This window comes from Pogoniulus pusillus, chromosome 1, assembly GCF_015220805.1.
Source record: "Pogoniulus pusillus isolate bPogPus1 chromosome 1, bPogPus1.pri, whole genome shotgun sequence".
Taxonomy (NCBI): Eukaryota; Metazoa; Chordata; class Aves; order Piciformes; family Lybiidae; genus Pogoniulus; species Pogoniulus pusillus.
In genome coordinates, this window is record NC_087264.1 from 53,965,144 (window position 1) to 53,980,628 (window position 15,485).

At 50.6% G+C, this 15,485-nt stretch overlaps 1 protein-coding gene across 1 annotated transcript in view; it reads left to right on the forward strand.

Moving 5' to 3' along the window:
• The window catches only part of EXT2 (exostosin glycosyltransferase 2), a 100,115-nt gene extending 95,047 nt beyond the window's left edge, over positions 1-5,068 (forward strand). The window contains exon 14 of the mRNA XM_064152515.1: positions 1,843-5,068. Within this exon, the coding sequence (XP_064008585.1) occupies positions 1,843-1,981 (139 nt within the window). The 3' untranslated portion in view covers positions 1,982-5,068. The remainder of the gene's footprint in view (positions 1-1,842) is intronic.
• Positions 5,069-15,485: the final 10,417 nt, after the last annotated feature.

Below are 15,485 nucleotides of genomic sequence, written 5' to 3' on the forward strand. Positions count from 1 at the left end.
TGGCCAGGAAGTAGGCTGCAATTCAACAGTTAGAGCTTGAAACATCTCTGTTTGCTGCTGTGAAGGCAGCACTTCAACAACCTGGGCTTTGTGTTCTCCAGTCGTGTAGGAGGGAGCCAGCCAGGAGAAGGTTCAGGGGCTGAGGAGTTGATTTGTAAAACCAACCTTGCTGAGTGCCCCCACCCTGACTTCAAAAGAGCCTTTGGGGCGGCTTTGGGCAGTCCCCATCACAAGCCTGTCACAGTCGGTTGGTGTGATTGAGCAGGTCTGGCGAGGAGAACGCTCCTGGAGCCGCAGTGACCCTCTGACCCTTCGGAGGGGTCGGCAGAGGCTGCGCTGGTGGGAGAGCAGAGACCTGCAGCACCGCAGCTGACTCCAAAGAAGCCAAAAGGAGGGGGGGGACACACAGGGTTCTTTCTGCTCAGCTCTGGAAGCTGCTGCTTTGCACACAGAGCCCTGCTCAAGGTAGCTAAAAGTGACCCGTTCTCGCCGTGGCAGCCTTTAGGTACTGCTGAGGCACTGCTGCTCTGTGCCTCTGCCTTCACAGGGAGAAAACAACCCCACTTGGCTGCCTCTGGTGGCTTGCACACAGCTGCTCTTCCAGACACCCAGGCCTGGTTGTCCTCAGTGGGTGCAACACAGAGCTGCTGAAGGAGGCCGGGCAAAAACAGCCTTCTGGCCTTTTTTACCCCTGTTGTTTTCTTTTCTGTCATTTCCCTTTTCCCTTTTCTTTTCTTTTTTTTTTTTTCTCTTCTATTCATTCTTTTTTCCTTTTTTCTTCCTTCTGGCCTTTTTTCTTCCTTTTTTCCTTTTTTCTCTCCCTTTCCTCCCCCCTTTCCTCCCCCCTTTCCTCCCCCCTTTCCTCCCCCCTTTCCTCCCCCCTTTCCCCCCCCTTTTCCCCCCCCTTTTCCCCCCCCTTTTCTCCCCCCTTTTCTCCCCCCTTTTCTCCCCCCTTTTCTCCCCCCTTTTCTCCCCCCTTTTCTCCCCCCTTTTCTCCCCCCTTTTCTCCCCCCTTTTCTCCCCCCTTTTCTCCCCCCTTTTCTCCCCCCTTTTCTCCCCCCTTTCCTCCCCTCTTTTCTCCCCCCTTTCCTCCCCTCTTTTCTCCCCCCTTTTCTCCCCCCTTTTCTTCTTTTCTTTTTGCATTTGTTTTGTTTTCCTGTTTGTTTTTGGTCTGACACCAGGCTGTGTTTATTCTGTGGGGACAGAGCTTCTGAGGAAGCCTGGAAAAAATCCAGCCCTTTTTTTTTTCTTTTTTTCCTTCTTTTTTTTTGCCTTTTTCCCCTCCTTTTTTCTTTTTTTTCCTCTCTTGTTTTCTTTCTTTCTTCTTTTCCCCCCTCTCTTTTTTTTCCTTCGTATTTCCCCTTTTTCCCCCCATTCTTCTTGTTTTGTTTTTCCCTATCTCTTTGAGAACCCCCACTTTCACAAAAGCTTGGCTTTCCTGTAATCCACCCTTAGGAGCCAACTTGACCCACCAGTGGCCCTTTAAGAGCCATGTTGGCAGTTAATCTGTTCTGGTTTACAGCATGTACATTGCTTTAAGAATGACTGGAATTCTGAGGGGGGGGGATGTGGAGAAGGGAAGCTTTGACCTCCATGTGCACATGTGCTGCTGCCAGCATCCCCCTGCTCTTCCCTGTGATTAAATGGATAAATCAAAGAACACCAGCTCGCTCTCTCTGCACTTCTTTCTCTCTCCTTTACTCAGTAGTAGCCCAGCAGGACTGAAGCACTTCCAAGAAGCAAGAGGGAAGGTAGTCTACCAGGTGACACTGGTGTGGACGCTGGGAAGGCAGCACAGGGGTTGGGGCTCTTAATGACGCTGCTCGCTTTGCCTTTCACCAGATCCGAATGCATCAACAAGTTCGCCTCTGTCTTTGGGACCATGCCTCTCAAAGTGGTGGAGCACCGTGCTGACCCTGTCCTCTACAAGGATGATTTCCCAGAGAAGCTGAAGAGCTTTCCCAACATTGGCAGCTTGTAAAGGCAGCTGTGGGACAAATCCCAGTGATGTTAATGATGGGCGAAAAGGTGCTCTGAGGGCTGTCAAGCCTCGAAGGATAAATGGTTGGAGAATGGGTTCTGCCTGGGGGGGATGGTGTCTTCTGGTGGCTTCTCTTCCCTTCACATTGCACAGAGATGGAATGGAAAGCTGGACAACTGCTGCTGGTGCCCACGGAGGACTGAATCTGCTCATGGGTCCTCTGGGGAGAGTCAGACACATGCTTAGTGCTGCAGGAATAAAGCAGAATCTCATCCTCTGTGGTCTGACTGAGCCCTTCCAGTGAATGTGCTGCAGCTCTCTGGTTTGTAAGTGTCCATCATTCAAAGCACCGTGGAGCTGCTCTCTGGTGGAGCTCACTGCCTGTGATGTTGTTTGGTGGGCTCCCATCTGTCTTTGGCGCTGAGCTGTTTGCTTAAGTAACTGTGTAAGGTTTACTTCTGTGTAGTGAGATGGGCGTTTGGTTGGTTCTTTTTAGAGGCTGTTTAAAGGGAAAAGAGTTTTGGGTGAGTTCAGTTATGTAGATGCAAAGGGATGCACAGAGAGCTGGGAAGATGGGCTCCTTCAAAGCTAGAGACCTGCAGGACAGAACTCCCCTTGCTGCACCTCTTCTTCCTGCCAAATCTCAGGTTTTCTGCTGTCCATGCAAGAGGCTACAACTCTATGTCACAACTGCTTGTGTTATGGGGGGGGGGGGGAAGATCAGTCTTACTCTGTATTTTTTTGTCAGCATTATCAAAAGAGAGCTCATGTTACAGTTTTACATCGTGGCCATACATCAGAACGAGAGCTATGAAGGGAGTTTGTCACATCTGACTCCCCCCCGAGGCTGGATGGGGCTCTGGCCAGCCTGATCCAGGGTAGGGTGTCCCTGCCCATGGCAGGGGAATTGGAACTCTATGATCCTTGTGGTCCCTTCCAAGCCTGACTGATTCTGTGAATCCTTTTCAGCAAGCAATAGCCATTGATCAACCACTTATAGCCTACAGAATTCCCCACTTTCAGCCTCAGTTTGCAGGGATAAAAGTTTGGACAAGACACTCTTAGCACACACAGACTCCTTTAAATCACTGCTCTTTGCTGGGGCTTTGTCATTTAAGGAACCCCTTGCCACAGGCTACCACTGAAGCACACAGCTTAGGAAGGCTTCTGGAGCAGCTGTGGTCATCAGAATTGTTAGTGCTGAAATGAACCTGAAGTAGAGAACTAAACGCAGCAAAATCAGAAATGAAATTGCCTGCGCTGCTTCTCCTACCCTTCAGTGTTAAAGATGATCCCAAGCTGGGCTGAGAAAGGCATCCCAGCTCCACTGCTGAAATGCTTGTGACCAAATCAGGGTTGGTTGCACCTTTGTGTTGAAATCGTTGCTGCCACTTAGAGCCCTCCTGCTGTTATTTCTGTTACACTGCAAGCAAGCCTTACTCCTCAGACTTTGCCACCCCCTCGCACCCCAAACAATAGGACAAGTGTTAGGCATCACGGCTCACCCCCTCTCCCTAAGCTGGATAGGCAGCAGTGAGAGAAACCAAATGAAAGTCAGGCTGGGAACAGGAAACATCTGCTCCTATTTGTCTCACCCCCGCTAAGACCTTATCTTATTGCCCAACGCCATAGCCACGCTGCGAATGAAAATCAAGTTGGAACAATAGCTCTGAGGGGATGCTTCTCTTCCCAGCTCCTCTGGGATCTGACTGTAAACTGGATCATCATCTTCTCTAGGAGCCTTTAATTACTAGTTAGTGGGATTTGCTGCTGACTTTGTCTGGTTCCTCAGTTGCTGTGGTGTTGGGCAGCAAGGAGGAGCTGGCACTCTGCAGGGGGGTGTCACAAGGTAGAGGAAGGTTTATTTCTTGTTTTCTCTCCTTTGCAGCCTCTCAGGTTTGTTTCTTCCTGAATCCCAGTGTGGTGGGGTTGAAAGGGACGATCATTCAGTCCAACCCCCCTGCTAAAACAGGGGCACCCACGGCAGCTTGCCCAGGATCTCAGTGCCCAGCTGGGTTTGGAATCTCTGCAGACAAGGAGACTCCACAGCCTCTCTGGGCAGCCTGCTCCAGGGCTCCAGCACCCTCACAACAAGCAAGTTTTCCCGGTACCATTTAAATGCAATGTCCTGGGTTCTGGTTTGTGCCTGTTATCCTTGTCCTGTCACTGGGCACCACTGACAAGGGTCTGGCCCCATCCTCTTGCCCCCCAGCATTGCTCAGATCCCCTCTCAGGCTGCTCTTCTCCAAGCTCAACAGCCCCAGGGCTCTCAGCCTTTCCTTCTCACAGATGCTCCAGGCCCCTCAGCATCCTTGCAGCCTCTGCTGGACTCTCTCCAGTAGTTGTCTGTCTGTATTGAACTGGAGAGCCCAGAACTAGACCTGGGACTCCAGATGTGGCCTCTTTATGTCCTGCTGCTTGAGCATCAGGAGGTACCAGTGTAATTCCTCTCCAAAAGTTTGCTTTGGAAGGGTGATTGTGGCAGTGTGGTGGTCCCTTCAGTTTGGGATGTTCTTTTGGGGGCTGAGCTCAGCAGCTGAGCCTAGTCAGACCATTTTCCTTATACGGGGTTGTGAAGCTGCTCCAATTTCTTGGTTCTTTCCCAGCAAGTTAGTAAAAAGCTCAGAGTTTGCAGAGTCTCATTGGATTTGGAACGGTTGGGTATTTTCAGGTGGGGACAGCCTAACCAACCATCCTAAACTGATCTACAGGTGAGTGAGAAGTCCTCATGCTTGCATCCCAAAGCATTCCTGCGTGGATTCTCCTTCCACAGAATTCTCTGTGATGCCTATCAGTCATGTTTGGATATTTTACCATTGCTTTTATGGGGCCATCTCATTCAGGACTCAATTTGCCTCTGGTTTGGACCAGAAAATTGGGCATTTAACTGTCAAAGTTGTCATAAAATGGTTTGTTTCCCCTCTCCCTTGCTGATTGTGATGCTCTGGATGCAAGATCTGTAAAGGTAGGCTCTGGAATGAGTTTGTGTCAGTCTTTAAGGTCACTTTTGACTTTTTCCTGTGTAGGTGCTAAACCTCACCCAAACAAAGTAAAAGATAATGTTGGTATATTAAAAAGTCAATCCAATGAGTGTTTGTGGTATTTCACCTCTGGAGCAACACCAAGAGGGAACATGGGTGGCTTTAGAAGGGAGAACTGCAAGGGAAGGGCTGCTTGACTCCATAAATCTGTGTCCAACTTGGAATATCCACCCTGTGCTTCAGAAGGATCTGTCAATATTTTGTCTCTTCCACAAGTGGGGTTGGACTTTGAAGTCCAAGTTTGCTCTGCATGAATTCATCCCCCATCACCTTTTTGAGGAGAAGAGTCGTTACTCTCGTTTGCTGCCAAGGTTTGACAGTAGCATTTATCTTGAAGAAATAGGGAACAGATCCTTCCTCTTGTGGAGAGAGACAGCAAACATTCCAGAATTTTCAGCTCCAGAGCCTGGAGGATACAGATCTTGAAACAGTCAGGAGGTGAGATTTGCAGTCCCCAGCAGTGGCTTCTTTTGCCCTCCGGATGTACTGGCCTGTGCCGAGCGCTCTGGAAAATGCCCTGAGACACGTGGAGGTGGGCAGTGGTCCTGTTAAAAACACCTTCAAGATGTGGCACAGTTGCCCTCCAGAATGAGTGTCTGCTGTCCTGGATGCTTCTTGCAGGTAGAGTATCTTTTGAGCAGATCTCAGTGTTGGAAGGGATCTCTGAAGTTCATCTGGTCCAACCTCCTTGCAGTCATAACAAATAGAATGGTTGGGTTAGAAGGGACCACCAAAACTCATCTAGTCCAGCTCCTTTGCACTCAGCGGGAGCATCCTCCACTAGATCAGGATGCTCAAAGCCTTGTCAAGCCTCACCTTGGATATCTCCAGGGATGGTGCCTCAACCACCTCCTTGGGCAACCTGTTGCAGTTTGTCTCATGGTGCAGAGCTTGTTCCTAACATCCAGTCTCAATCTCCTCCTCTCCAGTTTCAAACCACTGACCCTTGTCCTGTCCCTGCAGGCCTTTGCAGACAGTCCCTCTGCAGCCTGCTTGTAGCCCCCCTCAGGTACTGGAAGGCTGCTATTAGGTCTCCCCAGAGCCTTCTCCAGGCTGCACATCCCCAGCTCCTTCAGCCTGTCCATGTAGCAGAGGTGCTCCAGCCCCTGATCATTTTCCTGGCCCCCCTCTGGACCCAATCCATCATGTCCATGTCCTTCCTGTCTTGGGGGCTTCAAAGTGCACACAGTAGTCCGGGTGAGGTCTTAGCAGAGCAGTGAGCAGGGACATCTTCAACTAGCATCCAACTTCAGGCTGATCCTGAAAAGCTGGCAAGAGCTGAGTGAATTCTGCCAGTGCCTCACCTGTATTATCTTTTGGTTTCGATGTTTTAGGCTGGGAAAAGCAATTTCAATCCAAAGCTGCTGGGAAAATGGGAGCACTGCTTTGTCTGACCACAGTACCTCCAGCTTCATGGTGAGCTTCTTGCCTGTAACTGCAGAGAGGGGAACTGAGAGGCAGTCATATACCCGTGGCCTGAGGAGTTGTGTGGCTAAAAGCAGCACTCAACTCCAGCGTCCCAAGCCTGGCTTTTGGCAGAACAGCCAAATGAAGTGGTGTGTGATTGGAAGAAGGCAGTTAGCCTTAACTAGAGCTCACCTGCAGTGCTGGGCTCAGCACAGCAGAGACAGGGACCTGTTGGAGCAGGACCAGAGGAAGCCACAGCAGTGCTGGTAGGGCTGGGAGCCCTCTGCTGTGAGGCCAGGCTGAGAGAGTTGGGGCTGTTCAGCCTGGAGAAGAGAAGGAGAGGGCGACCTGATGGCCTTTCAGTGCTTCAAGGAGCTGATCAGAAAGCTGGAGACAGATGTTTGTTTGTTTGTTTGTTTTAGCAGGGCCTGTTGTGACAGGACAAGGGGTGATGGTTTGAACTAAAGGAGGCGAGGTGAAGGCTTAGAAATTGTTTACACTGAGGGTTGTGAGACCTTGGTCCAGGTTGCCCAGAGAGTAGGTAGAAGCTCCACCCCTGGAACCATTCCAGGTGGGGTAGCTTGGGGCTCTGGGCAACCTGCTGTGGTTGCAGATGTCCTTCTCACTGCAGGAGATGGGACTAGGTGACCTTTAAATTTAGGTCCTTTTCCATCTCAAACCACTCAATGATTCCATGTTTCAGTGTGCCCTGTCTGAAGCCATTTCATGCCCATCTTGGTGCTCTCTGTGCAGTTTCAAGCTGCTGGAAACAGTGGTAAGGTGGTCCCATCTCTGCTGCTCCTCAGGATTTCCCTATCAGCAGCTTCTCGAGTTCCCTTTGAGGACCACTTATGTTTCCCATTACAGGATAACAGCCACAATTGAGGCAATTAGTGGAGCGCTGTGGAGCTAGCAGCAAGCAGGGACTTCTTCGACTGGAAACAGATCAAAAGGTTCTCCTAGCAAGGCTGTGCCTGTTTGTTATCTTAATTTGTCTGGAAAAGGATCCAGGAATTCTCTATCAAATTCCCTTTACTCCTAAAACCAGAGCTTTTAGGAAGTGCTTCTGCTCCAGAGAGCTTCCCCAGCGACTCGGTACCAGGCTGCCTGCAGGAGGGAAGGCAGCTCATGAGGTGAGCGAGGGGAGCACCAAGTGCCTACACAGAGGAACAATCCCTAGAATTTAGGTTACAAATCCAACAGATGTGACTTCACTTCTTCTGACTTAGGGCTCTGTAGGAATAGTCACTGTAGTGGTTTGGGTGTTCCCCACCCCCCACACTTTGGAAATCACCCAGACTAGACTCAGCCAGCTCTGGAAATGGAATGAAGCTTATGGTTATAGTTACAGTATGTACAGTTACAGACTGGCATATACAAGGTAAAAGGTAATACAGAAACACAACTCCCCTCCCAGAGACCTGAGTCCCCAGGAGGGGCTCCCAACCACCCTTCCACCTTCTCCCACCCCTCAACCTTACCCCAGTCCCAAGGAAGAATGGAGGTTGGGCCAGGGAGTTAGGAAGCAAAGTGGATTAGATGGCAGAGAGGCTAGAGAGAGAAATGCAGCCCAGAGCTCCCAAGCAGAAGTGCCTTATCTATGTTTGGATTCTTGTTCTTATACCTCTCAGCAAGCCTATGAGTGAAGTAGACATCACCCTTGTTTGTCTTTCACAGCCTGTGATCTAGTTCTTCTCACCAAAACTTTCTAGCTAGCTTCAAACTAACACAGTCACATCTGATGAATTTTAAACCTAAGTATTGACCCAGAAGGCCAATGGCAGCCTGGGCTGCATCAAAAACAGTGTGGCCAGCAGGTCAAGAGAGAGAGGTGATTCTGCCACTCTGCTCTTCTCTGGCAAGGCCTCACCTGCAATGCTGCATCCAGTTCTGGAGTCCTTAAGACAGGAAAGAAATGGACCTGATGGATTGGGTCCAGAGGAAGGCCATGAAAATGATCACAGAATAAAAGACCTTCAAGATCCTCGAGTCCAATCATTAGTTTCACACTGGGCATGAAAATGATCAGGGGCTGGAGCAGCTCTGCTGTGAGGACAGGCAGAGGGGGCTGGGGGTGTTCAGCCTGGAGAAGAGAAGGCTCCGGGGAGACCTAATAGCAGCCTGCCAGTAGTTGGAGGAGCTACAAGGAGGCTGCAGAGGGACTGTTTGCAAAGGCCTACAGGGACAGGACGAGGGCAGTGGCTTGCAATGATAGAAGAACAGATTGAGATTAGATGTTAGGATCAAGTTCTGTGGCATATGGGTGGTAAAACACTGCCAAGAGGTTGCGCAAGGGAGGTGGTTGGGGCCCCATCCCTGGAGACATTCACAGTCAAGCTTGAAGGGGCTCTGGGCAGCCTGCTGTAGTGGAGGGTGTCCCTGCTGACTGCAGGGTGGGTTGGACTAGATGACCTTTGGAGGTCCCTTCTGTCATTACAGAAGGGTGGAATCTATTCCAAAATTAATATAATTTATTTATTGGATTGCTGTTTATCAATCTTGCCACTGTTGTGGAAAGCTAATAGAGCTGTGAGATGTCCTGGCTTGCCCCATCCTTCAGCTGATGAGGGAAGCAAGGGTGGGAGGAAAACAAAGGCTTGGGCCATTATATCCCCCTCCCAAAGTGATGAACAGGTACCCACAGGTACTTGTTAGTGTCTTGCCCAAATAAGGGTGAGCAAGGCCTGCTTTCACCTGATAGGGTCAGTTTGGCAAATACTGTTTTGGTGAATCTCCGTGGCCAAAGGAGCCATTTGGGAAGCTGTTGAGAGGCTTCTAGATCTTCCCAGGCTCAAACAGGGCACTGGGAAAGAGGCAATCTCTGACCTGATCCTGGCTCCTCTTGGCATGGAGGTTTGCAGAGGTGCAGGCAGCATCTCTTGCAGATGTGCAGAGAGCACAATGCCAATGGCCCTTCTCACCACCTTGTGAGGCACTTAAATGCCTTCTCCTGGTAAACCTGAGACACTTAAGTTTCCAGGTAGTTCAAGCCCAAAATATCAGGGCTAAGCTGGTGTGAAACACGAGGCAGGGCAGAGCAGTGAAGCAGAACAGAGCAGCACAACTGCTTGCTCCTTTGGCCACAGAGATTCACCAGTCAGAATGCCCTTTGCCAAACTGACCATATCAGGTGAAACCAAGGCTTGCTCACCCTTATTTGGGCAAGGCACTAACAAGTACCTAAACACCTGTGGGTACCTGTTCATCACTTTGGGAAGGGACATAATGGCCCAAGCCTTTGTTTTCCTCTGGCCATTGCTTCCCCCCCATCAGCAGAAGGATGGAGCAAGCCAGGACATGTTTTAGGCCTTCCACAACACCTTCCAACCCAAACCATTCTATGATTCTGTTAGCTGGAGGGGAGCTTGAGAAAGGTGAAGCTGGACCATTTGACCACCAAAGGGATGAGGAGCTTGGCTCCAAGTGTGTACAAGGACTTGATCCACAGACCTGAACGAGGCTTTCTGTGTGTGATGCTGAGATGTGGTTGCCTTTGCAGCTGGTGTTTTTAAGAATGAGGCTTCTCTCTTCTGCCCCCACCCCTGCAGGGCTCTATCTGCCCTAGGTGATCCTGCCTTGGCAGGAGGCTTGCACTAGATGATCTCCAGAGCTCCTTCCTAACAACTGCCATTCTGTGATTCTCTTCCATATGGCAGTGGGAACCTGTACAGCTAAAAGCCGAAGCTTGGGACTGGCTGAAAAGGTACCCGTTACAGGGTACTGGTCCCAGCGTGGACATCTCATGCCAGTCTGATAGACAGAATCACACAATTGATTTGGTTTTGTTGTGGAAGGCCAAAATAGGCCTGAACATGTCCTGGCTTGGCCACCTGGGCACCCAGCTGATAAGCTGTGCCACTCATCCCTGAGGTTGTCAGGCTGTCAGCGTTCCCTCTTGCGTGTCCCTAGGGCCACATGCTCAGGGGAGCTGTGGTTTCTCCCTGCTGCTCTGGCCCTTTGCAAGCTTTCCAGGCCCTTCTGCTGTGAAACCTTTTCCTTCCGAGGGAGGGCCAGCTCTCAGCTGGGCGCCAGGCGCAGGCAGGGGACAAGGCTCCCTTCTGCCACACTTCACACAAAACAGGCAAGGGGGAAAAGGTTGGAAGCAGAAGGAAGGGTAAAATGAGATCCAGGAATTCCAGGAGGAGCAGCTTGCTAAGTGGGAGCATCTGTCTGCTCCAGCAGTTAAGTTACGAACTGCAAACCAAGGGAAAGTGGAAGGTCCCTTCCCAACTAATAAACACTTGTTTGTCTTGGATTAAATGCAACACCTTTACATGTGGGCTCCAGCTGCTCCTAAGCAGATGCACCTTGCGTGGCTGTGGGCTTCCTTGCCTTACAGGGAGGAGATGATTGTAGATCCATCTGCCCAAAGGTTAATAACCTGATTTGGAAAAGAGGATTGGGGGAAGGGGAAAGGGAAAGGCAAATTTCTTCAGTTGCCAGATGGAAGAAAAAGAAAATACTGCATGATTTCCATCAGAAGTGCCCCAGCTTTTCCCTGCCTCAAGAGCAAATTGTCCAGCAGAGTACTTAACCCAGGTGCTGTAGCCACAGCTCCCAGAGAGAAGCTTCAAGACAGGGATGTGCATTTCTAACCTGGCTCCTGCTCCTATCTGGAGTTTCGGAAGAAGTTTGTTTTGCTCTTTGGCAGCCTCTGCTCTAAAGCCATACAACCAGCATGTTACTGAAGCTGGCTTTAGGCTCTCCACCATCAGAGCTTGGCCAGCAAGAATCTGGTTTTGAGTGCCTGGGAAGGGAAGGAAAGGAGTTTTTCTGCTCCAAGCCAGAGGAGAGGCTAAGCTTGCAGCAGCACCTGCGTTAGCCATTTCTTGGGGTCTCTAGGAGATGGAAACCAGCCACGCTCCAGCTCAGCCCACCTGATGTTCCCTCCCAGCGCCTGAGGGGCTCTGTGGAGCTCGCTGACAGCTGCTGGGCACCTCCTGCCCTCTGCTTGAGCATGAAGGGCACTTAGTTCACCCAGTTCTGGGGGCTGGGCCTTGGTGCTCTTACTGGTGCCAGTGCTGGTGGGTCTTTGGAATTTGAGTTTACTCAGGAGCAAAGGCAGTAGAAAGTGTCCTCCCAGAACCCCATGCTGGGATGAGGCAAGAGATGTGCCCTGGGAAGCCAGAGGACCAAGCCAAGCCTGCTCCTCAGTGTAGTGTGTCTGCCTGGCAGCCCAGTGAGCAGAATCTGGCTTCCAGTGGGCACCCCTGGGGAGCCTGGCAGAGCCACAGTGGAGCGAGGCTTTGAGGCTGAGCTAGGAGGGGACACAGCACGGCTGGAATGCAGGAGAAAGGAGCACTTTCAGGGATAAGGTTCCACCACAACTAGCCTTGGGTGTCCTCCCCAGACCTCAGGAGACATCACACAGCTGTACCATGAGAAGACCATGCTTTGTAAAAGCCATAAGGGTGGCTGAGGCTTCCCACTTTCATGCCATCTTGGCAAGTCACCTATCCCTGTATGAGCCCTGATGGATTACAGCCTTGGGAAGGGCTGGAAGACCTGCAGGCGCCCTGCAAAGCTTAAGCTCTGCCAGACACAACAGCAAGCAAGGAATGCATCCACCTCTGCTCCCTGCAGCCATTCTGCTGGCTCCTGGATGCTGAATGGGCCAGCGTTAGCTGGGAGCTGGCTGGCAGGATGGTCCTGCACACAGCTGCTGCCTCGTCACCATCCCAGGAGAGCTAAGGGGAGAACTTCTCTCCCTGGCTGGAGCCAGGTGGCAGCCAGTCTCTCACTCCAAGGACGACACTGAGGTGCCGGAGTAGGTCTAAGAGAGGGCCAGTGGAGAACAGGCCTGGTGTGGAACAGCTGAGGGAACTGAGTTGTTTAGTCTGGTGAGGAGGCTGAGGGGAGACCTCATTGCTCTCTACAGCTACCTGAAAGGAGGCTGGATCTGGGGAGTGGAGGTCAGCCTCTCCCCCCAAGTAACCATTGGCAGGATGAGAGGAAATGGCCTCAGGCTGTGCCAGAGGTTTAGGTTGGCCATGAGGAACAATTTCTTCCCCAGTTGGGTTGTCGAGCCCAAGGCAGAGTCCCCATCTCTGAAAGGGTTTCAAAGCTGCCACAACGATGTGGTGCTGAGGGACATGGTTTAGCGGTGACCTGGCAGTGCTGGGCTAAGGGTTGGCCCCAGTGCTCTTGAAGGTCTCTGGCGAGCCAAAGGCTGGTGTGATTGCCTGGTTCTCTTTGTCTGTGGTGAGGCAGCAGCCGGCGAGCTGCCACCTGTTGTTAATCTACGCCAGGCTAATCCCTGCCGCCCTGCGTCAGCAGTTCAAAAGGGCACCCTTCGTGCTCCTGTGCCAGCTCCAATTAACGTGAGCTTTCGGAGGCCTCTCTGATCACATTTCAGCTGTCGTGGGGCAGCCACAAGCCAGACAGCCCTCAGCCGAGCCCAGAGAAGAGCAGGAGTTCATTGCTAAGCAGAGCCAACATGCAGTGTTGATGCCCACCGTGGACGAGGTGCTTGGGTCTCAAGGCTCTTCCCAACGGAGCTCAAAACCCAGGGAGAATAAATTTGGCACCAAGAAATTCCAGCCCACTTCCACCTCCCAGAGAGAGCATAAAAAACAAGCTATGAGTGACCTTAAAGATGGCCTTTAAAAGTCCCTTCCAATCCATCCTCTGGTTCTGAGGTTCTGTAAGAGCCATAAGAAAGGTACAAGTGGGTCCACGGGAAAGACTCCAAGGTGGTCAGAGGGCTGGAGCACCTCTCCGATGAAGGCAGGCTCACGGAGTTGGGGTTGTTCAGCTTGGGGAAGAGAAGGTTCTAGACCTTATAACTACATTTCAATATCTGCAGGAGACCTGCAGGAAGGCTGGGGAGGGCCTATTTAGAAGGGCTTGGAGTAATAGGATGAGAGCAATGGTTTGAAAGTGGAGCAGGGGAGATTTAAGTTGCACATCAGGAGGAAGTTCTTCACAGTGAGAGTGGTGGAACGCTGCAACAGGTTGCCCAGGGAGGTGATTGAGGCCTCCTCTGTGGAGATAGGCAAGGTCAGGCAGGAAGGGGCTCTGGGCAGCCTGCTCTTGTGGAGGGTGTCCCTGCTGACTGCAGGACGGGTTGGACTAGATGACCTTTGGAGGTTCTTTCCAACTCAACCATTCTATGATTCTGTTAGCTGGAGGGGAGCTTGAGAAAGGTGAAGCTGGACCATTTGACCACCAAAGGGATGAGGAGCTTGGCTCCAAGTGTGTACAAGGACTTGATCCACAGACCTGAACGAGGCTTTCTGTGTGTGATGCTGAGATGTGGTTGCCTTTGCAGCTGGCGTTTTTAAGAATGAGGCTTCTCTCTTCTGCCCCCACCCCTGCAGGGCTCTATCTGCCCTAGGTGAGCCTGCCTTGGCAGGAGGCTTGCACTAGATGATCTCCAGAGCTCCATTCCAACCCCTATCATTTTGTGATTCCGTGATTCTCTTCCATGCAGCAACAGGGAACCAGACTTTAATATGGCCTTGGGCAACCTGATCTAGTTGGAGATGTCCCTGCTGACTGCAGGGCACTGCAAGAAGATAACTTTTGAGGGTCCCTTCCATCCTGTCCATCTGTGAGCCTCGCCCCCTCAACAGCCGACCTCAAAAAGTCTCCCTCCAAGCCAACCCATTCTCTGCTGCTGAGGCTCTGTTAAGTGCAGAAGAAGAAGTACCAAGCTGTGAGACTCTTTGTTCTCCTTTAATATTCCAGGGTAATGAGCTGGCAATACATGGCTGCATAGGCAATAACATCGCATGGCACAAACCTCACATGGCAACAGCTTTACTGATTCATTTATTGTTCTTTTTTTTTTCATTCTTTTCTTTTTTCCCCTTTTTATTTTTCCTTTCTATTTTCTTTTCTTTAGTTTTCTTTTTTTTTTTCATTTTCTATTATTTTTCTTTTATTTTTTTCCCTTTTCTTAATTCCAGAACTTTATTTCTTTGTTTTTGTGTTTTTTTCCTTCTTCTTAATTTTTTTCCCCTCTTCCCTTTTTTTTAATACCTTCTCCCCTCCCCCTCCCAAGGCCTTTAAGCTAAAAGAACAAAATAAAATAAAAGGTTTGAGTTTATACAAGGTTAGGATATTTTACAACAGCAACAACAACAGCCCCCCCCCCCCCCCCCCGAGAACAACAGCAACAACAACAACAACTCCCAACCCTCCAAATTAATAATAATAATAATAATAATTATAATAATAAAACCACCCAATAATAGTGATTGAGGTTTGGTTCTCTTCCTTGCTCCCAGTCTTTCAAACACTGCACACCTTAAGCTGATACATTATTAGATGTCCAAAACTGTCCTTCAAAATCAGTAGTATAAAAGTCCTACCTACCTACCTACGCTGGGGGGAGTGGAGAACCAGCAGACTCAAGGGCTGCAAACCAGTCCCACCACCTACTTCCACCTCCCCTTGGGGGCTGAACAACTTCTCATCCCATTCCACACCCACCCCTTCCCATACGGGTCTCATTTCTCTTCCTCCTCTTTCTTCTCCTCCTCCTTCTCTTTCTTCTTCTTTCTTCCCCTTCTTCAAATCTCTTTGCTTTTCACTCTGTCTCTGCTTATTTTTCAAACCTTCTTTGTTGTTTTGGTTGGGCTTTTGGTTTGTGTTTTATGCCTTCCAGGAAAGGTCCTCTTGTTGCCTGTGTTTGTTGGCAGTGTGTTTTACAAGGTACTGCCCCTGGAGGTGTTGAAGCAAAGCCTGGCTGAGGCACTTAGTGCCATGGTCTAGTTGACTGGACAGGGCTGGGTGATAGGTTGGACTGGGTGAGCTTGGAAGTCTCTTCCAACCTGGCTGCTTCTATGATTCTATGACTCCTGGGAATGAGGGAAATGCATGTTCCTGCCCCAGGAGAGAAGCAGAGGAGTGATTGTTCTCCTGTCAGGCTACACCTTGAATACTGGGTTTAGTTTTTGAGCCACTCCAACAAAGACACTGAGGTGCTGGGGCAGGTCCAGAGAAGGGCAATGAAGCTGGTGAAGGGTCTGCAGAACAGGGCTGGTGAGGAGTAGATGAGAGACCTGGGGTCGTGTAGTCTGGAGAAGGGGAGACCTCATTGCGCTCTACAC